This window comes from Erpetoichthys calabaricus, chromosome 7 (assembly GCF_900747795.2).
Source record: "Erpetoichthys calabaricus chromosome 7, fErpCal1.3, whole genome shotgun sequence".
NCBI lineage: Eukaryota > Metazoa > Chordata > Cladistia > Polypteriformes > Polypteridae > Erpetoichthys > Erpetoichthys calabaricus.
This window is the reverse complement of record NC_041400.2, coordinates 68,422,267-68,445,539: the sequence shown is the minus strand read 5'-3', so window position 1 is coordinate 68,445,539 and position 23,273 is coordinate 68,422,267. Positions and strand designations below refer to the sequence as shown.

The 23,273-nt window shown below is 37.2% G+C and overlaps 1 protein-coding gene across 3 annotated transcripts in view; it reads left to right on the top strand.

Annotated features, from left to right (window-relative positions):
- The window catches only part of rasgrf2b (Ras protein-specific guanine nucleotide-releasing factor 2b), a 511,409-nt gene that overhangs the window by 462,405 nt on the left and 25,731 nt on the right, over positions 1 to 23,273 (top strand). For 2 of the 3 annotated variants that reach the window (XM_051929616.1, XM_028804694.2), the window contains 5 exons: positions 4,188 to 4,313; positions 6,853 to 6,942; positions 9,377 to 9,483; positions 14,516 to 14,628; positions 19,815 to 19,875. In XM_051929616.1, coding sequence (XP_051785576.1) covers positions 4,188 to 4,313; positions 6,853 to 6,942; positions 9,377 to 9,483; positions 14,516 to 14,628; positions 19,815 to 19,875 — 497 coding nt within the window. The remainder of the gene's footprint in view (positions 1 to 4,187; positions 4,314 to 6,852; positions 6,943 to 9,376; positions 9,484 to 14,515; positions 14,629 to 19,814; positions 19,876 to 23,273) is intronic. The other variant, XM_051929617.1, reaches the window with a different exon arrangement.

Below are 23,273 nucleotides of genomic sequence, written 5' to 3'. Positions count from 1 at the left end.
TCAATATCATGAAGATTAAACCTTGACATCAAGTCATATTTCCTTATCACGGAGCTAAAAACTGTTAATAACAGTTTTATTAGCATTACATTATATTTTCTGCTGTCAAGGAATGTATAAAATATTTTAAAAATACAGTATTTTTTTCACAAATGATAAAATACATAAGCAGACAATAAAATGAGCCCAGTCCTTTAATATTGAAGGTGTATCAGTGGTAGTAGATGCTATCCAAAAAAATGCAAAATGGACAGGAAAAAAAAATTTCAAATAAATTTCCCAAAAGTAAGAAATATGGGAATAAGCAGGAACCCAAACTGTGCCTGGCTTAAAACAAGGATTGACCAAAATACTAATTAAAAAGGACTCTTCACAAAATTGAGGTTTTCCTAGAAATGAGAACACTGAAACTGAGACGGCCAGGGGAGACAATGACAGACAGCAAAAATGAATGCATTAGTGCATAGTTCCTTTTTTCATGTCAGTCAAACACCTGTAAAGACAGTCATGGGTGCCTGGCTGAATATTTTACTGACAAAAGTTTTTTTTGTTGTTGTTGTTGTTTGTATAAGAGGTTGTTATATGAAAGCAAATCTCAAAAACTAAAGTGAAATGTCTTGAAACAGGAGAACACATCAAATTTTAGGTTTAAAAGCTTTCAAAATGCTAGGAGTGATTTAAAGAGTTGACAGCACACTAGTGACATCCAATGGATACACTGCCACACAGCCTGAAAATTTTAAATGTGTTTTAAAGCAATTATCCATTTCTTTTTTCAGTATAAAATGCAACTGAAGAAACAATTTCACCTGCCAGAACAGTGCTATTAGTTTTTAAAAAAAGACTAAAATGGAATGTCAGCTTTTAATATTGAAGGATGTAGCTAAGAACTCTGAAGAGCCTACAGAATGTACTGATTCATTCTCTTATAATAAGAATTAAATATTGGTTAATTTTCCTTATAACAAGAGTGAGAAAAAGGAATGTGAGGATTCAATGTACCCAAAGAATTTGAATAAATGTATCATTGAGGAAATATTACAAACAACTGACAAAAACAGATCTCACAACTGTTTTATTCAGGCTGCTTCACTCCTCTAAAGGTGGATGCACTGCTCAGTTTTTTCTAAACAGTTTGAGTAAAGATACTTCCCAAGAAAGTTTTTGTTTCCTTTATTTAGCTTTTAGAATATGTTAAAAACTGGAGTTATTTTATAGGACTGTAAAAGTGCAGATGGAATACAGTACAACGTGCAAAAGTCCTCTTCATGACAGTCATAGTCTTCTATAGTAAAACCAATATAGAAGATATTAAAAATCTGCAAAATGTAATGGCTCATGGAAAGAAAGGAGGATTGAAAGTAAACGATAAGTATAGATTTACAACAATTAAAAGGAACTACTTACAACTACTGCAGTTAAGCAACTACTGTCCTCCCTGGCCATCGGACCTTACTCTTATTCTATGTTAACTAATGTTGTCTTATTTTAATTTCTTACTTTGACTTTTATTTTTCTTTTCTTCATCATGTAAAGCACTTTGAGCTACTTTTTTGTATGAAAATGTGCTAAATAAATAAATGTTGTTGTTGTTGTTACGGCCAATGACAATAGATCTTCAGGTAGCTTATAGTCTGACCAAGAACTGCACTAGTACAAAACACCTGTGCCAACTACAAAGAGCATTAGGCTTAGAGTGTTCACTTGCAGACTGTTAGACAGAACATAGGGATTCTGTTGAACACCTGAAAGTGTCAATGAAACCATAAGCATGAAAAAGAATGGGTTGTGCTTACATACAGACAAATTAAAGAATTAGTATTATATTTTGGAACTGAGTAGAAAACCAATGAAAGAGTCAACTAATGACTCAAAAGATTTTGCTGTTCTAACAACATGAGTTACTTCTACATATAGAAACCCATAGAAATTCACACAAAGAGAGAAAGTAATGGATAGATACATTGTTAGGGTATGATAAATTTCATGAATGTGAATATATGTGTTAGAAGCCTGTTGTGTTATAAATCTTTAAATGTCTTCTCACTTACAATGGGAATGGACCACCATGAATTCTGTACCTAATACCGCATGTCCAAAAATATGATCTGACTTTTCAGTTTAAATTTCTTACTATAGCACTCTCAGCAGACTGAGCTTCCACAGCAAGGTGACAAAGAAGGATTTTAGATTCACAAAGACTGGCAGAATACTGATTCCTGTATCTAAGAAAAATGGATATAGACTTCCAAGGAAACACATAGACATGGTGATTTGACAGATGTCATTAAGAAAATTAATTTCCCTGGAGAGTTGACGCTGGTAAAGCCATGACAGCATTTCTAAGACAAACTCAGTAACTGATAGAGTCTTGCTAAAAGGTAAAGGGATAATTATCCCTTCCTCAATGAGATCAAAATTGACAAGCCTTATTCATGAGGGACACATAGGCATTAAAAAATTAAAGAAGTGAGGAACATGTAATGCAATAGCAATACATGACCAAAATATGGAAGTAGTTATAGTAATGATTGAATTTTCCAGTGTCCAAAGAAGGTGTGTGTTAAGAGAATCACAAGAAAGTATGAGCAGACATGTCTCATTTGGTAGAAAATATCTTACCAAGTATGTATAATTAATTACACTATGCATATCTTGCATTGCTGTCAAAAGCAACTACCAAACAAACCAATGAGACTGTTACAAAACTTTATATCTCCATGAATTTCTTGAAAGATAATGGGCTACCAGTTAGCAGTCATGACTTAATTTTAACATACGCTGTACCTAGGTCAGTTGAATAGCCTAGCTGAGAAAGGAGTGCAAGTGGTGAAAAAGCTGTTGAAGAAAGTAGCTATACTTTCTGTGTAGCTATACTACTCTTTTTCCTTCCTAACTGCAACAATAAAAGTTTACTTACCCCTGCCAGACTGTTGCTGGCAACCCCTTCACTAAACAGGTTTACTTTCACAATATATGATCTCCTGCGGTGGGCTGGCACCCTGCCTGGGGTTTGTTTCCTGCCTTGCGCCCTGTGTTGGCTGGGATTGGCTCCAGCAGACCCCCGTGACCCTGTAGTTAGGATATAGCGGGTTGGACAATGGATGGATAGATATATGATCTCTGTTTTTGAAGCCAATTCAAATCATTATGTTTGCAGTTAAGTCATTAATATAAGGCAACTTAATGGGATTTTGTTATGTATTGATATTCGCAAAACTTTAATTTTATAATACAAAAAATGGTTGATCAGCTCACACATACCCACAAATAAAATGTGAAACTCACCTTTTTAAAATCTTTCCCTTTTAAAACAAGGGAAACTAATTTGAGGATGAAGTCACCATTTTCTAAAATGCATAATATTTTAAATTGACATAATATTTTCAGAGCTGCTTAATCCATATTCAGGGTTGCAAGGGTGGTTGCATCACCATTAAAAGCAACATTAAGTGTATGGTAGAAAGCAGCCCTGGACTGGGTACCACTCCATTATAAAGCCCATCCAAGCAAATAGAAATTGAGAGAATTAAGAGTCATTAATTAACCTAACACACATTTATGTGAAGGTGGAAGAAGGCCAGAGTGCCCCAAGAAGAGTGCACCCAGATGCAAACAATGACTGGATGCAGGATTCAATCCCAAAATGTTGAATCTCTGAAGCAGCTATAGTAACTACTGTTCCAGCCTCCATCCTAAACTTACATGACAAAACATGATTCAGCAAATAAGCAGTATTTGTCACCAGTTTGTATGGTGACAAATACTAACATCAGACCTTTGTTATATATCATTTAGATAGTCAACAATACTCCCCATAAAGATAATTACAAACAGTTTGGAAGGTTTAGTTAAGTTTATATTTCAAGAAGAAGGGCAATGTGTTCTGTAATGGCAAATACTTGAAATATTTCCAAAAATGTGGTGGATCCTTATTTATAATTAAAGATGGAGACCTTAAAACAGCGAGGACATTGTTGAATTGCTGTATGATATTTTGTATGAAAACATGAACTTTATTTCAATATAGTGTGAATACTTAAGCTATTAAGTTTATTCTGTTTTATTCCTTCAATATATAGCCTGAATTAAGTGTACTCTTTAGAGAGAAAATAGTTATATCATTGAGAAGCCCATATAATTCTCAGAATCTGATTTGCTCTTGTTGTTAATATTAATTTAAACAGCTGTGCTGGAGTCTGTGTCACTGGACAAGTTTATTCCAGAGAGCCCTCAGACAAGTGAGCCAGGAGATATTTCTCCTTGTAGGTCTCCTTCCACGCCACGACATCTACGATATCGGCAGTCAGGAGGTAAGGGAAATGGTCAGCTTGATAGTAATTACAAACAGCAAATGTAAGCTAAATTTGCATTATCTGACTGTTAAATCTGGTGCAACTTGGGAGGGGTTTTCCTTAATAACAACCAGAATAAGAAAGGTAAAAGCCATGGATGAGACAAGCTTCCATCATAAGATAACAGACATACAGCCACACACACCAACACAAATTTATTGATACAGTGTAGTGGCAACAGTGAACTTAACAGCACATCTTTAGACTCTGAGATTTAAATTCTATTAACATGTAGGGTTTCTGACATATGATAACCTGGAATCAAAGTGGAGTCTAGAATCTATGAGGTGATGAAATAATTAATTACATACATATATTCAATATAAATGCAAATGTCTGTTAATAAATGGAGTAACATATATTTCTCCAAGATAAAATAACAGAAGAAAATCATGTCATATTGGGCATCCAACTTGAATTTAACTTTCGTATGATCTGCACTTGCGACTCTTGGTTGTTCTTTATAAAATTCACGAAAAAAAAACAAACAACAAACCCCACAGCTTTTGGCTAACCGCTGTGTTGGCTGATTTAAGATATCTTAAAATGAAATTCAGATATCTAAAAATATGTGTATTTTAGTATATCCTGAATGCGTCAACTGAAAAGTGCCTCACTATTTCTATTTTGTCAGTTGTTCCTCAGTTGAAATATATGGCTAGGTGAATACAGCATGTGTGTTGTGAATATGTGGGAGGGATTTTTTTTGCTAAGCCCTTTGTGTGGCCAGTTCTTAGGACACACATGCACCACAAAAGGGAGGTGGAATTGCACCCATAATTACAAATTCTCAGTGTCAAGACTTCGGCTGTAGCCTTGTTCAAGTGGTGAAACCAAAAAATACATAAGCACCCATATTCTTATACAGATGTTTACTGGTAAATATTTCAAACCAATGTGCACTATGCACACTTAGGAAATGATGTATAGGCCAAATGCACCTCATATATATCACACACTAAAGTGGAACATTTTTGTTAAAATGATGATGCCTGTTATCATAGTTTATCCCTTTTAGCAGTGTTTCATTTGCAACAATAAGTGATTATCAGAAATTTTCTGTAGTATTTTTCTATACACTTAAGTGTGATTTCTGTTATTTATGCTGTGTTTTAAACATCCCACTAGTTTAAAAATTAACTTACTTCCATGGGTTTTTGTAAATGTGAGTTACAGTTCTTGTATGCAGGTAACTCCACAGTTTTTAGGATACACTTTAAATCGCATCATGAAGATAATTTGTTTTATAACCTTGAGACTGAACTGCTCTTTTAAATGTGACCAGGGGTATATAGTACGGTCTCTTTTTTTCCATTACACACAGAACTTCCCGCTGAACCTTTTAGTACACAGATATCTCCACATGCAAAAGAAACATAAAGTCACAGCAGAGTAGATAAAGGCAGTAACTTCTACAGTGTTTACTCAGTTATTGGCCAATACACTAAATCATTGCACCATGATATGCTGAGATGCATCCACTTACTGAACCGGAGAAAATGAAAAAACTGCTCAGACATTACATCATTTACTACAATACTTTGCGCTTTCATATCATGACCTATGGCCCCAAAAGATTTTTGCATGTAGTTTTATTTTAATTGGCCACTGTGAACTCCAAATTTTGAACTAGCCAATCACTGAAATTTGTATTGACCAGCCTTCAAAATGTAATGAAATAGGGTTGTTACTAAATAAATATACTTTTTGAAGAGTAAAAGATATTGCGTTTAAAAATATGTTAAAAAGTTCACTTCCCTATATGATCTTCTCAGGTACAGTAGCATTGAGCTTTGCTTCAAGATATCTCAGATACATATTTTAACATATCTGGATATAATTTTCGGACATCTCCAATGAAATTTTACATATCTCAAATATGTTTAAAATATATCTAAAAATAGTTTCCTGCATGTTTTCAGATATCTCAAATGCATTTCAAACTATCTTCAAATTACTTCCTGCTCATTTTCAGATATCTCAACTGCATTTTAATATATCTTAAAATAAAGTGACAGTCCCATTGAAAGTACGGAATATTTTACAGGAAGTGATTTAAAGAAATTTCAAAATGAATTTAAAATATCTTAAGATGCACACCAAGTCAATTTCAGATCTTAAAATGTACTGAAATATTTTGAGATATTTGGAAATAAATTCTAGATATATTAAGATTTGAACTGCATTTTAAAATATCTGAAATTCATTTTGAGATATGTCTAAATGTTAATTTGGTTTGTCTTACAAAACTGCCCTTTTCTACAGTATGTTGTTGGTTCCCTCTAGGTGTTGTCAAAGGTAACAGATTTTGTCTAGAATTTTTGGGTATTCATATATTTAATAACATTTCTAGTCAAAACAGGAGATATCTGCTCATAAATTTCAACCAAATTGTCAATGTAATCTCAATAGCACAGCAGAAAATTGTGTATTTGTTGCATGCGTTTTTCATTTGAAAGCTCTTTCTCTGTTTCTGTTTTGCTTACTTTTTCAATAGGGCAATCTGTGGAAACAACCCGCTGTTCTGTGTCTCCGGCCTCTGCATTTGCAATTGCCACGGCTGGAGCAGGCCATGGGAGTCCACCAGGTAATTGTAAGCTTTAGTGCACTATGCTTTTTCCAGTTTACCTAAAAGATTAAAATTGTTTAAAGTGCCAATAGATTGGCCATACTGTAAGTAATAAAGAAATATATTCAATTCTGATGTGCTGTTTGTATGATTAGTGGGTATTTGTAATACATTTCCCTGCATGTATGTGCAGCTTTTAAGTAGTTAACTTCCAAAGTTCTGAAGTAACAGATACAGTACAGAGAATTAACAGACATCTTTGTGAAAAATGCCAAAAAAGATGGCCAGTTCATTAAGTACCATTGGTATTTGTGAATGATCCTCATCAATGTGATTACCAAAAGAAATATCTTCGAGAAATAAATATGAGAATAAAAATATGCCATCTCTATGTACATAATATGTCCCTGAAAAAACAACCATAAGGTGAAATCTTGTAAAATATAATCACCTCTAATTTAAAAGGAAAAAAAGGTATGCATTCCGGAGTTCCAAATATGACATCCTAAAAGAACAACAAATTCCAGTGAAATGAATACAGTCACTTCAATATTAATGGGACTTATTAAAACCCAATGTAAAGAGTCTTTATCCCTTCATTAATGACTCACCAACATGACTGTTTATCAGTTACCATTAAGCTCTTTCAACAACAACAACAACAACAACACTTATTTATATAGCACATTTTCATACAAATGATGTCATTCAAAGTGCTTTACAAGATGAAGAAAGAAAAAGGAAAAATATAAAAATAAGTTTAGGCAATACTAAGTAGCAAAGAAAAAAGTAGGAGGACAGAAAAAACACAAAAATCTGCAGGGGTTTCTGAGGCCACAAGCCTGCCCAGCCCCATATCTATAGTACCACATAGCAAACAAATTAAACTTATGGCCCTCATTGTTCTGTTTACAGTATTTTTACTTTAATAAAAATGTCATTAAAATAGTACATGCCTAGTAAAGACAAGGAGACCAAACATCAATAAGGCTTGCCAAAGAAATTTATAAGGATAAGACATGGCAGGGGTGGCAGCAGGTATTATTGCTGTGAGCTGGGTAGTGATTGCAGATGAGTGAGTGAGAGGGTAATGGAGAAAGAAACAAAGAGTGGAAGAGGAAATTACTTCTTTGTATTTTATTACTGGATCATCTACAATTTCTGCCACTTTCTTTTCCTTTGTAACAAGAGGATGAGATTGGCTAGACGCTGAAAGTTAGACCTTAAATGTGGCATCAGCAACAGCAATAGTAGGTGGAACAGATTAGCATAGAAAGATAAGATGTCTTGTACCTTTTTTTTCCTACAGCTGTCTGTAGCACCCAACAGAAAAGCCACATTGATTCTAATAACTGTGACAAAGATGCTTAATGAGTCAAAAATTGGTATTAAAATAAACCCCTTGTAAACATGAAAACTTGCCTGTTTGTATCCGGTGGGATATCTTTAGTTTAAATGCTCTAGAATAAGAAATCTGCTCCAGTATTTTTGCTATTTTTAAAGTAAAATACATATTTTAGTACTTCAAAATGAAAACAATAAATGTATAACAAGTAGAAGCATATATTATTAACAAAATGTTGCATTGTTAGAAAGAAAATCTGCCTCCACATGAGTTGCCTAGAAGAATTAAGAAACCCTTCTTCATGTTAACAATGTCCAACGTTACTGTAATTCCTTCTAAGAAATTTAGATAAGCAAAAAACTTTTTCAACAATTGTCAGCCACTGCGTTGATTTACATAATCTTAGCAAGTCAGAGGCAGCCAGCAGCACTCTTCTGTGAAGGAAGTCGCATAATGTGACATGCCCAGTGACTCACTTCAACTAGTTCACAATTTGCTCCAACAACATCAAACAGTCTTGTCTTTAATCATACAGTCAGCCTACGTGCATCAGAGCTGCCAACCAATGAATTCTCATCTGGAAGCACATATAGCAACAAGGAATAATAAATGTTTGTTTTGAACCTAAAAATGAGGTCTCTGTTTTATGTACCAAGATTGAATGGGAAAAAGATAGAAAAGGGGCTGAGATTGCTCCTAAACTTGCTATAGCTATTAACCCTTTGTATAGTGCTGGCTCCGTCAGGTAGCACACTATTGGCTGTCACAAAAGGAGTGCACACAAGGTCAGCCTGTAATCAGTAAATTAAACATGCCCACTGATTTTCAGTTGTGTAAACTGACATGGTCCAGTGACAAGATCAGCAACTGTGGTCAGTAGTCTGACATACTCAGCTACTGAACTAGACTAGAAATGTGACATCGGCTTCAGGCTAAAGGGTGTAAAATCTTTATTGATCATTCACTTTATCTGTAAAATTAAGTTTTATTATTGTGAGCTTTATAAATGCATTTTATTCATCTTTGCAAGTGAATTCTGAAATATGTGCTCTTTTCTGGCCTTCAAAAACTCCTTGTAACACTACTGTACATTTATTTTAATTGCAGCCTTCAACAACTCTGAGAGAATGTGTGACAAAGAGTTTATAATTCGAAGAGCAGCAACCAATAGAGTTTTAAATGTTCTTCGGCATTGGGTCTCCAAACATTCTCAGGTAAACTGATCTCAATTTGTAACAGATCACTGACTTGCACATTTGAAATATTGACATGTAAAATTAATCTCTGTGACTACAATACAGTATAGGAAATTTGATTTCCACAAGTACAAGAAATAGTGTATTTTCAGAGAGATCATATTTGTTTAATTTATGTGGACAGAACTGTGACACAATGGTTACAGCTTCTGCCTCAATACTACAGAATGCTAGGTTTGAAAACTGAACCCAACTACTTTCAGTGTGGAGTTTGCACTTTCTACCTATGTATGCACAGGTATTCCTTCCACATTCCAAAAATTTTCATGTTAGTTGAACTGGAAGCTGTAAATGGGCCTGGTATACTGTATGTGGGTGTGTGTTCATGAGTATTGTGCTCTGGAAAGTGATATGCAGATGTGGAAGATCAAATATATTATAACACTAGGAGTTGCTGTTGCTCCTCTAACCCAACAGACAAATGCTCAGGACACCAGGTAAAAGTACTAAGAAGAGTTTTACTTCTTATTCTTTTTATTAATATTGTACTAAGCACCATAGCTACCATACATAAGTAAATAAATAATCACAATAATAATAATAATTCTCTCCTCCAAACTTCCCAGAAAGCTCTGTCCTCTACCTCCCAACTCCGGCTCGCTTGCTGGGTCTTCAACAGTCCTTTATATAGTCCTTGACCCAGAAGTGCTTCTGTTCTTCCACTCATGTGACTTGTTAGCAGTTCTGGGTCAGATGGAGAATTGGATTTTTCTTCAGAGCAGAAGTACTTTGGGACTCCCATCCTCACAACCTGGGAGTACATCCGGGCTATAAATACGGCATGAGTCCTTCTGTTCCTTTACAGCTCTCCCTGGTGGCACCCACGGCACCCAACAGGGCTGTGCAACCGAAATCCGAGTCCCAGGATGCCCCGCAGGAATCCGGAGCACTGCCAGATCCCAGGGAAGCTGCCATCTAGCATTTTGGGGGAGGCAGTGTCCTGGAAAAGCTGCCTTCCCCCATCCTTCCATCACAGTGGCGTCCCGGCTGGGATGAGCTACCAGCCGTCCGCCACAATACAAAATGTGTGTTTGTAGTTCTTTCCTCTAGTATTTCAACTTTTCATTTGCCTGCTGTCTATGAATTTGCTTTTTTACTTTTAAATGGTGCCTATTTTGTCTTGGTCAGTTACCATAACTCAAAACCTATCTCTGAAAACCTCCTTCCTCAGAGGTGTTCATGAAAGGGTATAGGTAAAACAACAGAAGGCACTATAGTACCACAGCCTTTTTTTAGGTTTTTTGTAGGGTATTCAATGGAGGCTCTGATCAGGGCTCTCAAGAGACTGAGAGGGGAGTCTGAGTATCTTGGCTTGTGAGTATCCCAGATAAAAACCAAGATCCAGTCTTTTAATGACCTCTTAAGCACAGCCATCAGCAGTGTGTCTGTCGGCGGAGAAAGTGTTGACCTTGTCAAGAGGTTTACTTACCTCAGCAGTGACATTCATGTCTCTGGTGAATATTCCTATGAAGTCAGTTGATGGATTGGAAGAGTATGGGGTTCATGGAGTCACTGGAAAGGAGTGTGTGGTACTCCTGATATCTATGCAAAAGGGCGAACTTCCAAGTCTTTAGAGTTCTGTTGCTTCATGCCTTGCTATATGGTTGCGAGACATGGACGCTATCTAATGACCTGAGACAAAGACTGTACTCCTTCGGAACTGTGTCTCTTCGGAGAATCCTTGGGTACCACTGGTTTGACTTTGTGTAATATCTTGGCTGTATCACTGGCATATGAGTCCTATTAATCTTTGTCTCTAGAAAAAAACCTCCTTTGCTGAGGTGTTTCAATTGCATGTTCTTGAACCGCAGTAATTGCTCCATTTCAAAGTCAAAGTGAACTTTATTGTCATTTCAAACATATACAAGTATACTGATAGACGAAATTGCAAAGCTCAGGGTCCACAGTGTAACAACATGATGTGCAAAGACAAGACAAAGAAGTAGCAGCAATATTGACTTGTAGTTAGCAATATGAACATTGATGCAATGTATGGATAAATATAGTCAATAGATATGTAATATAATAATTATAAATAATAGATATAGATAATACAGAAATTATCAGTGTATGATAATAGTTGTTTAAGACATGTGTAAACAATGACAGGTTTAGAATGTTTCACAGCAGAAGGATATCAAGAGTGTCAAAATACTTAAAGGTCAGTATGAGATTTTCAGTTCTTTTCTACATGCACACTCGTCTTTGCAGGAAAGTGTTTTTAGAGGTGGATGAGGCAGTGTGGAAGATCCCAGGTGGCAGCATGGTGTTAAGGAGTCTGACAGCTTGGGGGTAAAAACTATCCTGCAGCCTGGCAGATCTGGCTTTGATGCTGTAGTATCTTCTCTTGGATGGCAGAAATGTGAAAAGTCCATGTTAGGGGTGTAAGGGGTCCTGCACAATGCTGCAGGCCTTGTGGACACTGCGTTTATAAAATATGTCCTGTAGTGAAGGGAGAGGCACACTAATAATGTTCTCTGCTGTCTTCACTATCCTTTGCAGCCGCTTGCGGTCGGATATGTTGCAGTTGCCATACCAGGCAGTGATGCAGCTGGTCAGAACACTCTCAATGGTGCCTCTGTAGAACATGGTGAGGATGGAAGGGGGAAGACTTGCTCGCTTCAGCTGCCTCAGGAAGTGTAGTCTCTGCTGGGCTTTCTTGATTACTGATGAGGTGTTATGCGTCCACATTAAGTTCCTCAATTATGTGCACACCGAGGAACTTGTTACTCCTAACAGTCTCCACATCTAAACCGTTGATGCTGAGTGGGATGTGGTCAGGATGTGATTTTCTGAAGTCCACGATTATCTCTTTTGTCTCTTCATCTGTGTCATTAGTACAACGTCTTGTTGCATTTGCTATGCATAGGTCTTTCGTAGCACATGCTGAAAAAATGTAAAAGTGCATTCATGTGCCATCTAGTGGCTTTGGTTGAGCATGAGCAGAGCGGATTGCTCCATACGCACACACACATAAGAACATAAGAAATTTTACAAACAAGTGTAGACCAATCAGTCCGTCTAGCTTGTTTGTTTAGATGATAGTTAAGCTGTCACAATATCTCATCCAAAAACTTCTTAAAGGTTGTCAAGGTTTCTGCTTCAACTAAGTGTCTTAGTACTTTGTTTGAGATTCCTGCAACTTTGAAGACCTGGATTAGATCCCCACTCAGTCTCCTCTGTTCAGGACTAGACAGGTTTAATATTTTTTCACAGTAGATGGAATGCACCTGGTTGCTCATCCCTGCATAGTGCTGTTAAGAACTCTACCTACATACACCTTTAAACAGCAGCATAGAAATTGTTTTTGGACCTGCTTGGTGCTTTTTCCCTAGAAGTACTACTGTTCTCTCATAGTTCTTTTTACCAAGGGATATTCTCTCACTAGTATGGTGCAATAATATGAAATATAACCTAAACGTGTCCTATGCACAGCGTATGAAGTCAGTATAAATTCTTTGCAAGACTGAATATAAGGAATTTCACCATTTTAACACTTCTGTGCTGAAGTGGAAGATTTTCTCTTATATATGTAGAGCTGTCCTTTTTAATTTTCTTTTGGAACACAAAATGTGTCTTTTTTGCTATCCATTTTATTGCATTCTAGTGTTTTCTTTTGCAGCCCTTACCAGCATGGATACTGTTATTATATTGTACAAGAGCCTCTGTTAAATTCACGCTCTCTTCACCTTGGCTTCAGAAATACTTTAAAGTCCACTCGTTTGCTTGAGTATTATTATGTAATGGTGACATTTAACTTATGTTCCAATTACTGAAATGGATGTTCATGGATTCCTGTAGAGGAGGCAATGGACTAACAGTACTTTGCAGAATATTTCTACTGCTCATATCTGCTTTTAATAGAATCTCTGCCTTTAATGCCAGTTCAGCTGCTTCCTCTGGCAATTATCCTAGAAAATAAAAACAAAAACAATCTCTATGTCTTTCATTGTATAAACTGTCCTATTAAATTATTTAACAAATAATATGGATGAGCATAGCTCTTCATTGAGGAATTGCTCAGGATCACACCCCTTTCCATTATACTTTACTCAGTCTGAGAGGAACACCTGTGGCCTCCAATAAATACTTATCTGTTAAGCAGAAGAAAAGCTTTCCTATGTCCAACTATATAAGAGCGGGACATCATGTTACACAGTGTGGCAGAAGGCTGTGTCTTTCAATCTTGCACTGCTCTAATCTTACATTACAATCACTCCTTCCCTGGAGAGCCCCAAATTATCACCTGCAAGAAATCACTTAGTGTGAGTCTTGCACTCACTGCTAGTCATCCTCTTTGAGAGTAGTGGTATGTGAGCTTAGAAGCTCTGGGTCAGAAGAAAAATCCTATCCAGCTGAAAAATAAGAGCATTCTCCCCTTAGCCTAGAAAGCTGGGCATCTGACCTTTACTGCAGATAGTTGGTTATCATACTGCTCAGTGGCACACTTTTTCTCTCTCTCAGCTTCCATTCTGCCTGCCCAACTATTACCAGCCAGTTCCTCAGCCCAAGAGCTTCAAACTAAGATGTTGTAGAAATTTCACAATTCTCAGGTTAAATTTTCAGTCTGGTCAGTGCTGGTAGGTGAACACAGCAATAAGTATCTTGCCTGGAAAAACTTTTTAATTACAATTATTATATAATTAGATTTAAAGTAACATATTCTGAAATTAAAGATTAAATGTATTTTCCTGACAGGTCAGTTTTGAGTTTGTTCTCCACAAATCCTGAATATTGCATTGTGAACTATCCAGTGTTCCTCACAAACAAAAATGCTACTTTATAGTGCTTTTATAATATTATACCAAACAGACTGCTAATTTGCAAATTGAAAATATAAATCATTAATGATAGGAACTATAGTCTTTTGATTACTGCTCATTATCAAAATGTACTTATTCTGATTCAAGATGGCCCCTAATCCTGCCTCAGGGCAGGAAAAAGTCCTGGAAGGTAAAACAGAAATCTGATATTATGTTATATTTTGCAGGATTTCGAGATGAATTACGAATTAAAAATGGGAGTCATTACTCTCTTAGAAGAAGTGTTACGTGACCCTGATCTGCTCCCACAAGAGAGAAAAGCAGCAGCTAATATTTTAAGGTGAGTATTTGGACAATGTTCTTATTGTACTGTTTTATCTTTTACAGTTTGCATACAGTTTCTACATTTGCGTACCAGTGTGCAATCTAAGAAACTTAGCCAAGATGATACCTCACAAGCTCAGGAATGGGAAAAAAAAACTTTATTTTGCTAAAAAAAAAAAAAAAAAAAAAAAACTTTAGAAGTCACACATAATCACAATAACCCTCACTGGTTTCAATATATATTGTCACAATCACGAGACATACTCAGATAAAGGTTTGGGACAGCCACCCGTATAATCTGGTATCCTGGCTGCAAAAGTCGTTTTTATGCAAATAAACAGCACTGATGTACACTGATGTGCATACAATTGAGTCCAAGACAAGACTGAGGAATTAGGACAAAGGGCAGGGTTTTAAATGGGAAGACAGGAAGTGAGGTCATAAGGATCAGGGACGTGTTCGTTCTCCATTGGTTTGGGCCCGGACGTGACGTCAGAGGGGCCGGAGCCAGTAAGGTCTCCTTCCATTGGCTCGGTCGCGGAAATGATGTCACGAGAGCCAGGTGGAATCTCCCGGGAATGGTCTACAGGCAAGAGAGAAAAAGAGTCAGTGCACTCTGCCACCTCCCGGCATATCTCAGAACTGCCGTCACTCAAGCCCTTTAGCTGCCTCCCATGCGCACGTGTGTGACAATATATATATATATACCGTGTATATATATATATATATATATATATATATATATATATATATATATATATATATATATATATTGTGAAGACTGGCTCGGACACAGACAGGCAGACACATACATTTCACCCAACACATGTTTATTTAATTGACTATTTACAATGTTCCTGTGCCCACATACCCCAAAGTCCTGGCCACAACACAATGCCTTCTTCAGGCCGCCTCCTTGTCTTCCTCCCGACGTCATCCTTCTTCCTCCCGATTCTTGTTCATGACTGGAGGGAGACGGCCCCTTTTATACAGACCCGGATTTGCTCCAGGTGCTCCCCGGCAATCTTCCACCGGCACTCCCCAGTGTGGCGGAAGTGTCGGCTGTGTACCCGGAAGCACTCCGGGTGTCCCTTCTCTTCCCTCCAGCACCTCCGGGTGTGGCGGAAGCGCTGGGGTCCAGGGTCCCCAAGGCATCAGGGCACCCCCTGGTGGTGGCCCCCAATACAACCAAGGCGGACGCCCCCTCGCGTTCTGGAGGAGGAATGAGCTCTCCTCCTGTCCTCCTGGGCATCCCGGACAGGGTTATATATATATTTTAGGCAGGTGTAAAAAAATGCTTTAAACAAAGAATGCTTTCAGAAATATAAATAATGATTTTGCAAAATGCAAAGTGAGCAAACAAAACAAAAATCTAAATCAAATTCAATATTTGGTGTTACTACCTTTTGCCTTCAAACCAGCATCAATTCTTATAGATACATTTGCACAAAGTCAGGGATTTTGTAGGATTATAGTCAGGTGTATGATCAACCAGTTATACCAAACAGGTGCTAATGATCATCAATGTCACATGTAGGTTGAAACACAGGCATTAACTGAAACGGAAACAGCTGTGTAGGAAGCTTAAATCTGGGTGAGGAACAGCCAAACTCTGCTACCAAGGAGAGGTTGTGGAAGACAGTTTCATGTCATGGCAAGATTGAGCACAGCAACAAGACACAAGGTAGTTATGCTGCATCAGCAAGGTCTCTCCCAGACAAAGATTTCAAAGCAGACTGGGGTTTCAAGATGTGCTGTTCAAGCTCTTTTGAAGAAGCACAAAGAAACGGGCAACGTTGAGGATCGTACACGCAGTGGTCGGCCAAGGAAACAGTGCAGCAGATGAAAGACACATCAAGCTTATTACCCTTCGAAATCGGAAGATGTCCAGCAGTGCCATCAGCTCAGAACTGGTAGAAACCAGTGGGACCCAGGTACACCCATCTACTGTCCGGAGAAGTCTGGCCACAAGTGGTCTTCATGGAAGAGATGCAGCCAAAAAGCCATACCACCAACGTGGAAACAAGGCCAAGCGACTGGGGTGACGAAAAATGGCAGCAGGTGCTCCAGACTGATGAGTCAAAATTTGAAATATTTGGCTGTAGCAGAAGGCAGTTTGTTCGTTGAAGGGCTGGAGAGTGGTACAATAATGAGTATCTGCAGGCAACAGTGAAGCATGGTGGAGGTTCCTTGAACGTTTGGGGCTGCATTTCTGCAAATGGATTTGGAGATTTGGTCAGGATTAATGGTGTTCTCAATGCTGAGAAATACAGGCAGATACTTATCCATCATGCAATACCATCAGGGAGGCGTATGATTGGCCCCAAGTTTATTCTGCAGCAGGACAACGACCCCAAACATACAGCCAAAATCATTAAGAACTATCTTCAGCGTAAAGAAGAACAAGAAGTCCTGGAAGTGATGGTATGGCCCCCACAGAGCCCTGAACTCAACATCATCGAGTGTGTCTGGGATTACATGAAGAGACAGAAGGATGTGAAGAAGCCTACATCCACAGAAGATCTGTGGTTAGTTCTCCAAGATGTTTGGAACAACCTACCAGCCGAGTTCCTTCAAAAACTGTGTGCAAGTGTACCTAGAAGAATTGATGCTGTTTTGAAGGCAAAGGGTGGCTACACCAAATATTGATTTGATTTAGATTTCTCTTTTGTTCATTCACTGCATTTTGTTGATTGATGAAAATAAATGATTAACACTTACATTTTTGAAAGCAATCTTTGTTTACAGCATTTTTTCACACCTGCCTAAAACTTTTGCACAGTACTGTAAATATATATATATACAGTGCATCCAGAAAGTATTCACAGCGCATCACTTTTTCCACCTTTTGTTATGTGACAGCCTTATTCCAAAATGGATTAAATTCATTTTTTTCCTCAGAGGTCTGCAGACAATTCCTTTGACTTCATGCTTGGTTTGTGCTCTGACATGAACTGTCAACTGTGGAACCTTATATAGACAGGTGTGTGCCTTTCCAAATCATGTCCAACCAACTGAATTTACCACAGGTGGGCTCCAATTAAGCTGCAGAAAGGATGATCAGGGGAAACAGGATGCACCTGAGCTCAATTTCGAGCTTCACGGCAAAGGCTGTGGATACTTATGTACATGTGCTTTCTCAATTTTTTTATTTTTAATAAATTTGCAAAAATCTCAAGTAAACATTTTTCACGTTGTCATTATGGGGTGTTGTATGTAGAATTCTGAGGAAAAAAATGAATTTAATCCATTTTGAAATAAGGCTGTAACATAACAAAATGTGGAAAAAGTGATGCGCTGTGAATACTTTCTGGATGCACTGTATATATATATATATATATATATATATATATATATATATATATAGTAACAAAGGCTCTATATTGCACCCGACTTGACACAGATTGGACACGGGAGGCACGTATAAAAGTAAATAAACCTTTATTTTCTTCAGCTGGAGGGCACGTCTTCCCCATGTCCCCCAGCAACAACACAGTCCCAAGCACAAACTAACACACCAAAACACTTCTCTCTCTCTTCCACCCCAACTCCTCCTCAAGCTTTGTCCTCCTCCTCCTGACTCTGGCTGTTGAGTGGTGGTTGCTGGCTCCTTTTATGGCCCACCTGGAAGTGCTTCCGGTGCTTGATCACCTGTTTCCGGTTGCACTCCCAGGTGGGGCTGAAGATTTGTTCAGATGGACTCAGGAGCCCATGCAGTGCCCCCTGGCGGCCACCCCAGATCCCAATAGGGCTGTGGAGAACTCCATCTCCCATGGAGCCTTGCAGGAGGCTGAGGCACTGCTCCAACCCAGGGGGTTGGCCATTCAGCATCCAGGGGGAGGCACTGCACCGCCCAGGGCTGCTCCCACTGATGATTTATATATTTGAACTGACCTATATATTCACATGGATGTATCTCAACCAATTTATATATCTGAACAGATGTATATACCTAAACCAATCTATTTTAAACAATGTATATATCTCAACCAATGTATTTTGATGGACAGCTTTCATGTGCAGGCATCCTGGTCGGGATGAGTTCCAATTCTTTACCTGACCAGGAGACCAGTAGGATGTAAGGACAGGGAGACAACCTGGAAAGGCTATGGGCTCCTCCAACAAAATAAATGGCAACCTCCCTGGGTGATGCTACCAGTGTGGAAACCAGCAAGGCACACTGGGAACTGGAGTCCGATAGAGTAGACTTGTCATGTCCCATGGGTACCACCAAGGGGTGCTGTAGGTATATGTGATTCCAGCTCTCTGGTATTTTCAGTTGACCCAGAAAAGCTTCCATCAGGCTATGCCATGGCACTGGAAGTAGTTAAAATAAAAGGAACCACCCTGCCACTTTCGGGCAAATCGGAGTCGGAGGAAGGAACTAAGCTTGCCTGGAGGTGCGGAGAAGAGGAAGGAAAGAAATAAAAGAGGCATTGTGTGTATTGGAGACCCTATATATTATATATATATAATTGACAAATACAAAACAATGTATATACTGTATATCTCAACCAATATATCTGAACCAATGTATATATCTGAATGGATGCATTCAAACCAAATTATATATTCAAACCAATGTATCTGAACTGATATAAATATATATCTGAGCCGATTTATATACTTATGAACCAATCCTTTTTCCTGAATGGCCCCTCACATATATATATATATATATATATATATATATATATATATATATATATATATATATATATATATATATATATATATATATATTTATATATTCAATATCCTTCTTTTTGGAAATTTGTAAATGGCCACCCTAACATCCACATTCCTGCTCACTAAGCCAGTACAGAGTCATCAGCTTGCTATTGGCCAAAGGCAGGAAACGAGAGATACCCAGAGTAAAATCACAAAATAAAAAGAGAGAACATACAAATTCTAGCATGTTTCTGTTGTTTCTTCAAATTTTTAAACAATATATTATCTAATGAATTATACATTTAGCTCTATGAGTATATGGTCCAACAATATTTGTAATGAATTAAAGTATTTATGCTATGATACAGAAAGTAATATATCAATATATTTTGAAAGTCTTGAATGAAACTAAATATTAAGGGCATTTGGTGAGAGTAAAAGCCAAGTAATACTGGCTAAATAGTCAGTAAGGCAATCATGCTGGATGACCTTAGAGAGGTTAATTGTATTCCTCATTGATCCTTTTGTCAGTGCCCTTTCTCAGGAAGACCAAGATGATGCACAACTGAGAATTGAAGACATACTTCAAATGGTAAGTGTTAGTGGTTTATATTCCAAGAATGCCTTTCTTTCCCTTGAGCTCTGAGTGAGATTTTAATAACCTTTGGTGACAAAGGTCATGATCTATTTTTTTTTCTTTACATTTTGTACTTCCTTTATTTTTATTTTATGTGATCTTTGAAAAGTTAAAAATCCAACAGGTAAGCTGCTAATTCTATCCCTTAGAGTTTTCTTTATTTTAATGTACAGTTTGAAAGCCAATTAATAAAGGTCAGATTTGATCAAGAGGAGTAAAGCATTATCAAAATTGAGTATGCACAGAGGCCCCCAACTAGCACAATGTTGAATTGCTTAGTATTGATACTTCACAGTTCCACCAAACTGGAACCACATTTTCACATAGATACTGTACAGTATATGGATGTATCTTCAGGTACTCCAGTTTTCTTCCTACATCCTTAAGATATGCAGCTTAGTTTAAATGGCAATTGTTAACTGAGCTGGAGTTAGTGACTATTGGTGAATGCATGAGTGTGCTCTGTGATGGACTGATACCTCAATTAAGGTTTCATCATGACTTGAAATCAATGTTGCCAATATGAACTCAGGTTCCACAATCCAGAATTGAATAAAGAAAGTCTTTGAATGAATGGATTGATGCAGAGACCCCCCAATCTATACCTTATAGTCCCAGTTTATATAAAATTAAATATTTGAATTGAAAATGCTCTTTTGGTTAGAATTTATACAAGAACAATTTGTAGTTGAGACAAGGTAAGTGTAAATAAACTTCATTATCTCCGAGGGAAATAGTTTGCAGCAAAAATATCTAAACATAAAATACTGTAGCGACCCTACTGTAACAGGTTTAAAAAAGGAAGACACAGCAGGACAAAGAAGTGCTTGCAGAACAGTTTATTCTGAACAGTCAAAAGAAAAAAAAAAGGAATGCACAAATGTAAAACAAAACGAGCGACCTTTAACTTGTACTATTTACAATTATCTATGAATGTCTCATTGTTATGGCCAAGAGAGATGCCGTCAAAGGAAACTGCGGTTCATCACACATAGCCCACCTCCCATTCTGAGGTCATCCATCATCTATCTAACCCACACCTTTTCATTGTCCCTGAACCACCCAGAAGTCCTCGCCTTCATTCCCATCCCCTCTGTTCAGGGTACCACCCCTTTTCTTCCTTTTAACTTCCAATAATATCCCCGACGCCAGCCCTCCGCACCACTCTCCACCCTCCCTGCTAAACCCAATAGCCACCTCCAGGCCTCAGCCCAGCCTAGATGCCACAATATCATTCTGCAGATGCAAGATGTAAGTCAGAAGGAAAAAAAAAGATCTTTTTGTGCAATCAGAAGACAAGCCGTGGATTTCTAAGGGCTCAGAGAGTACAATGTAAAAACTTATTAAAATAATTATTAACTTAATCAATAATTAAAATTATATATTACTAGTGTATCAAACTTTCAGGTTAATCATATGATTCTTAAAATGATGCATTTACCTATTTTTAAATAGAATGTACTTATATAACCCTAAAACATATCTTATTCCAGGTGAAACTGAAAATATTTTTCATCAAAAATTATAACTCATTATTTTATGCATTAATAGCTTTAGGACTGAAAGTTTATCCAGATATTAGCATTATTCCCAAAAATGAAAGTCCTCTCACACAGATGTTATTGATTAAATGGCTTTCCAAGCGGTGATGCATGTTGAGGCTTTAAATTATAGGTTTCTAAGAAGATGAGCCTCTTCATTGCTTTTGGAAATTTGATTTCTCCATTTTACCCTAATTCTCCTAGTGCCTTTTTCAAGAAATGCAACAAAAGAACAAGAATATTTTAAAGCCTCATGCTTGGCTGCATACAATTGACAGACAAGGCAAATTTGTGATCTTTTAACTTCCTCAGTTCATAAAGGAGATGGCGCAGTATAATAGCCATCTGGTGTCGCCAGTGTTACTATGGCAGGAAAGATCATTTTAATTAATTTTAATTTATAATGACCATCACTTACTGAGTAACTTTGAACAGTTTGTTTTCTTTAATGTCACATTTGACTATTACTATCTTTCTGCGATTAATCAAATTCCTTACTACTGATTTAATATTGGTTAAAATCCCATAAATGCAGTAAATGTCAATCACCATGAAGGTAAGAAAGGAAAACTGAAAGTTGTGTCATACTATTGCTTCAGTGAGTATGATGTATTTGATATTTTACACCAATCCAATTGGTTTATACTAAATCAACTTGATTTCATTAAAATCCTAAAGCAGTGAAATTCTGCTTCACATTTCTGTAATATTTTATCTAATACAACACATTTTTCTCCAACCTACTCTTTAAAACTGAAGGACCAGAAAAGCTTCCCCTTTCTATACTTCATTATGGTAAGATCTATGTTTTGTGTATAGTTAGAAGTGATCAAAGTTATCTTCTAGTTAGTTTTTTTCTTTTCTGCTAATTTCCTTTCCTCCATTTTTTCATCCTATCTTGCATAGATACAATGTTCTCTTATGGTTTCATTTGATTTTGCATTGAAAACTGTGATGCATGATTTTACAAAGTACATATTCATTTAAAACCAGGTGAAGTTCTTTGGCAGAGGTTTAAAAGGTTTCATTACTGTTTGTTTAAGAAGAAGACCTAATAAACTGTTTAATAAAATAAACATTTTTTCATTCGTTTCTTAATTTTCTAGACCTGATTGAATTAATCTGGGTCGTGAACATTCACTCACTCACTCTCACTGGGCCAATTTAGATTCACCAGTCAGTCTAACATGCATCTCTTGGACATAGTGAAGGAACCACAGTGACCCAAGATAACTTAATTGTAGAAGGAGAGTCTGTGTATACTCCACAAACAGATGCCAAACGCTTCAGTGAAGCAAGAAATGTGGAAATCAGCACACGGATCTGGTGTTTCCCAGGATTGGTCTGTAAATTGTATGTCATATCATTCAGCCTGCACTGAGTGGATTTAGGATGCCATACAAATGAACTATTTAGTACTGTTAAAACTGCATTATTGTCCCATCCAAGTTGACCAAAACCAGGGCTTCTTCAAATATGTTTCAAGGTCTCCGTTTACCCATACTGCCCCTCTAAACATTTGAACTACTGTCTCAACCTAGTGTTTGTCCAGACACCATATTTTATCCTGGAAAGGTTTTGGGGTATCTTCTCCTTAAAACAAAAATCCCTTTAGAAATGCACAGATAAACCTAGAGTTAAATGTCATACCTCCATCGCTATTTTCATCTGCCTATTTTTACACTTAATAGCCTTTGGGAATATACAGTTCCCAGTTGCAATGTACTTGCACCTATGACTATTATCCAATAGAACAGTGTAAATGTGCAAGTGGGAAAGCAGGCTTAATAAGTTTGAACTATTAAGCATTAA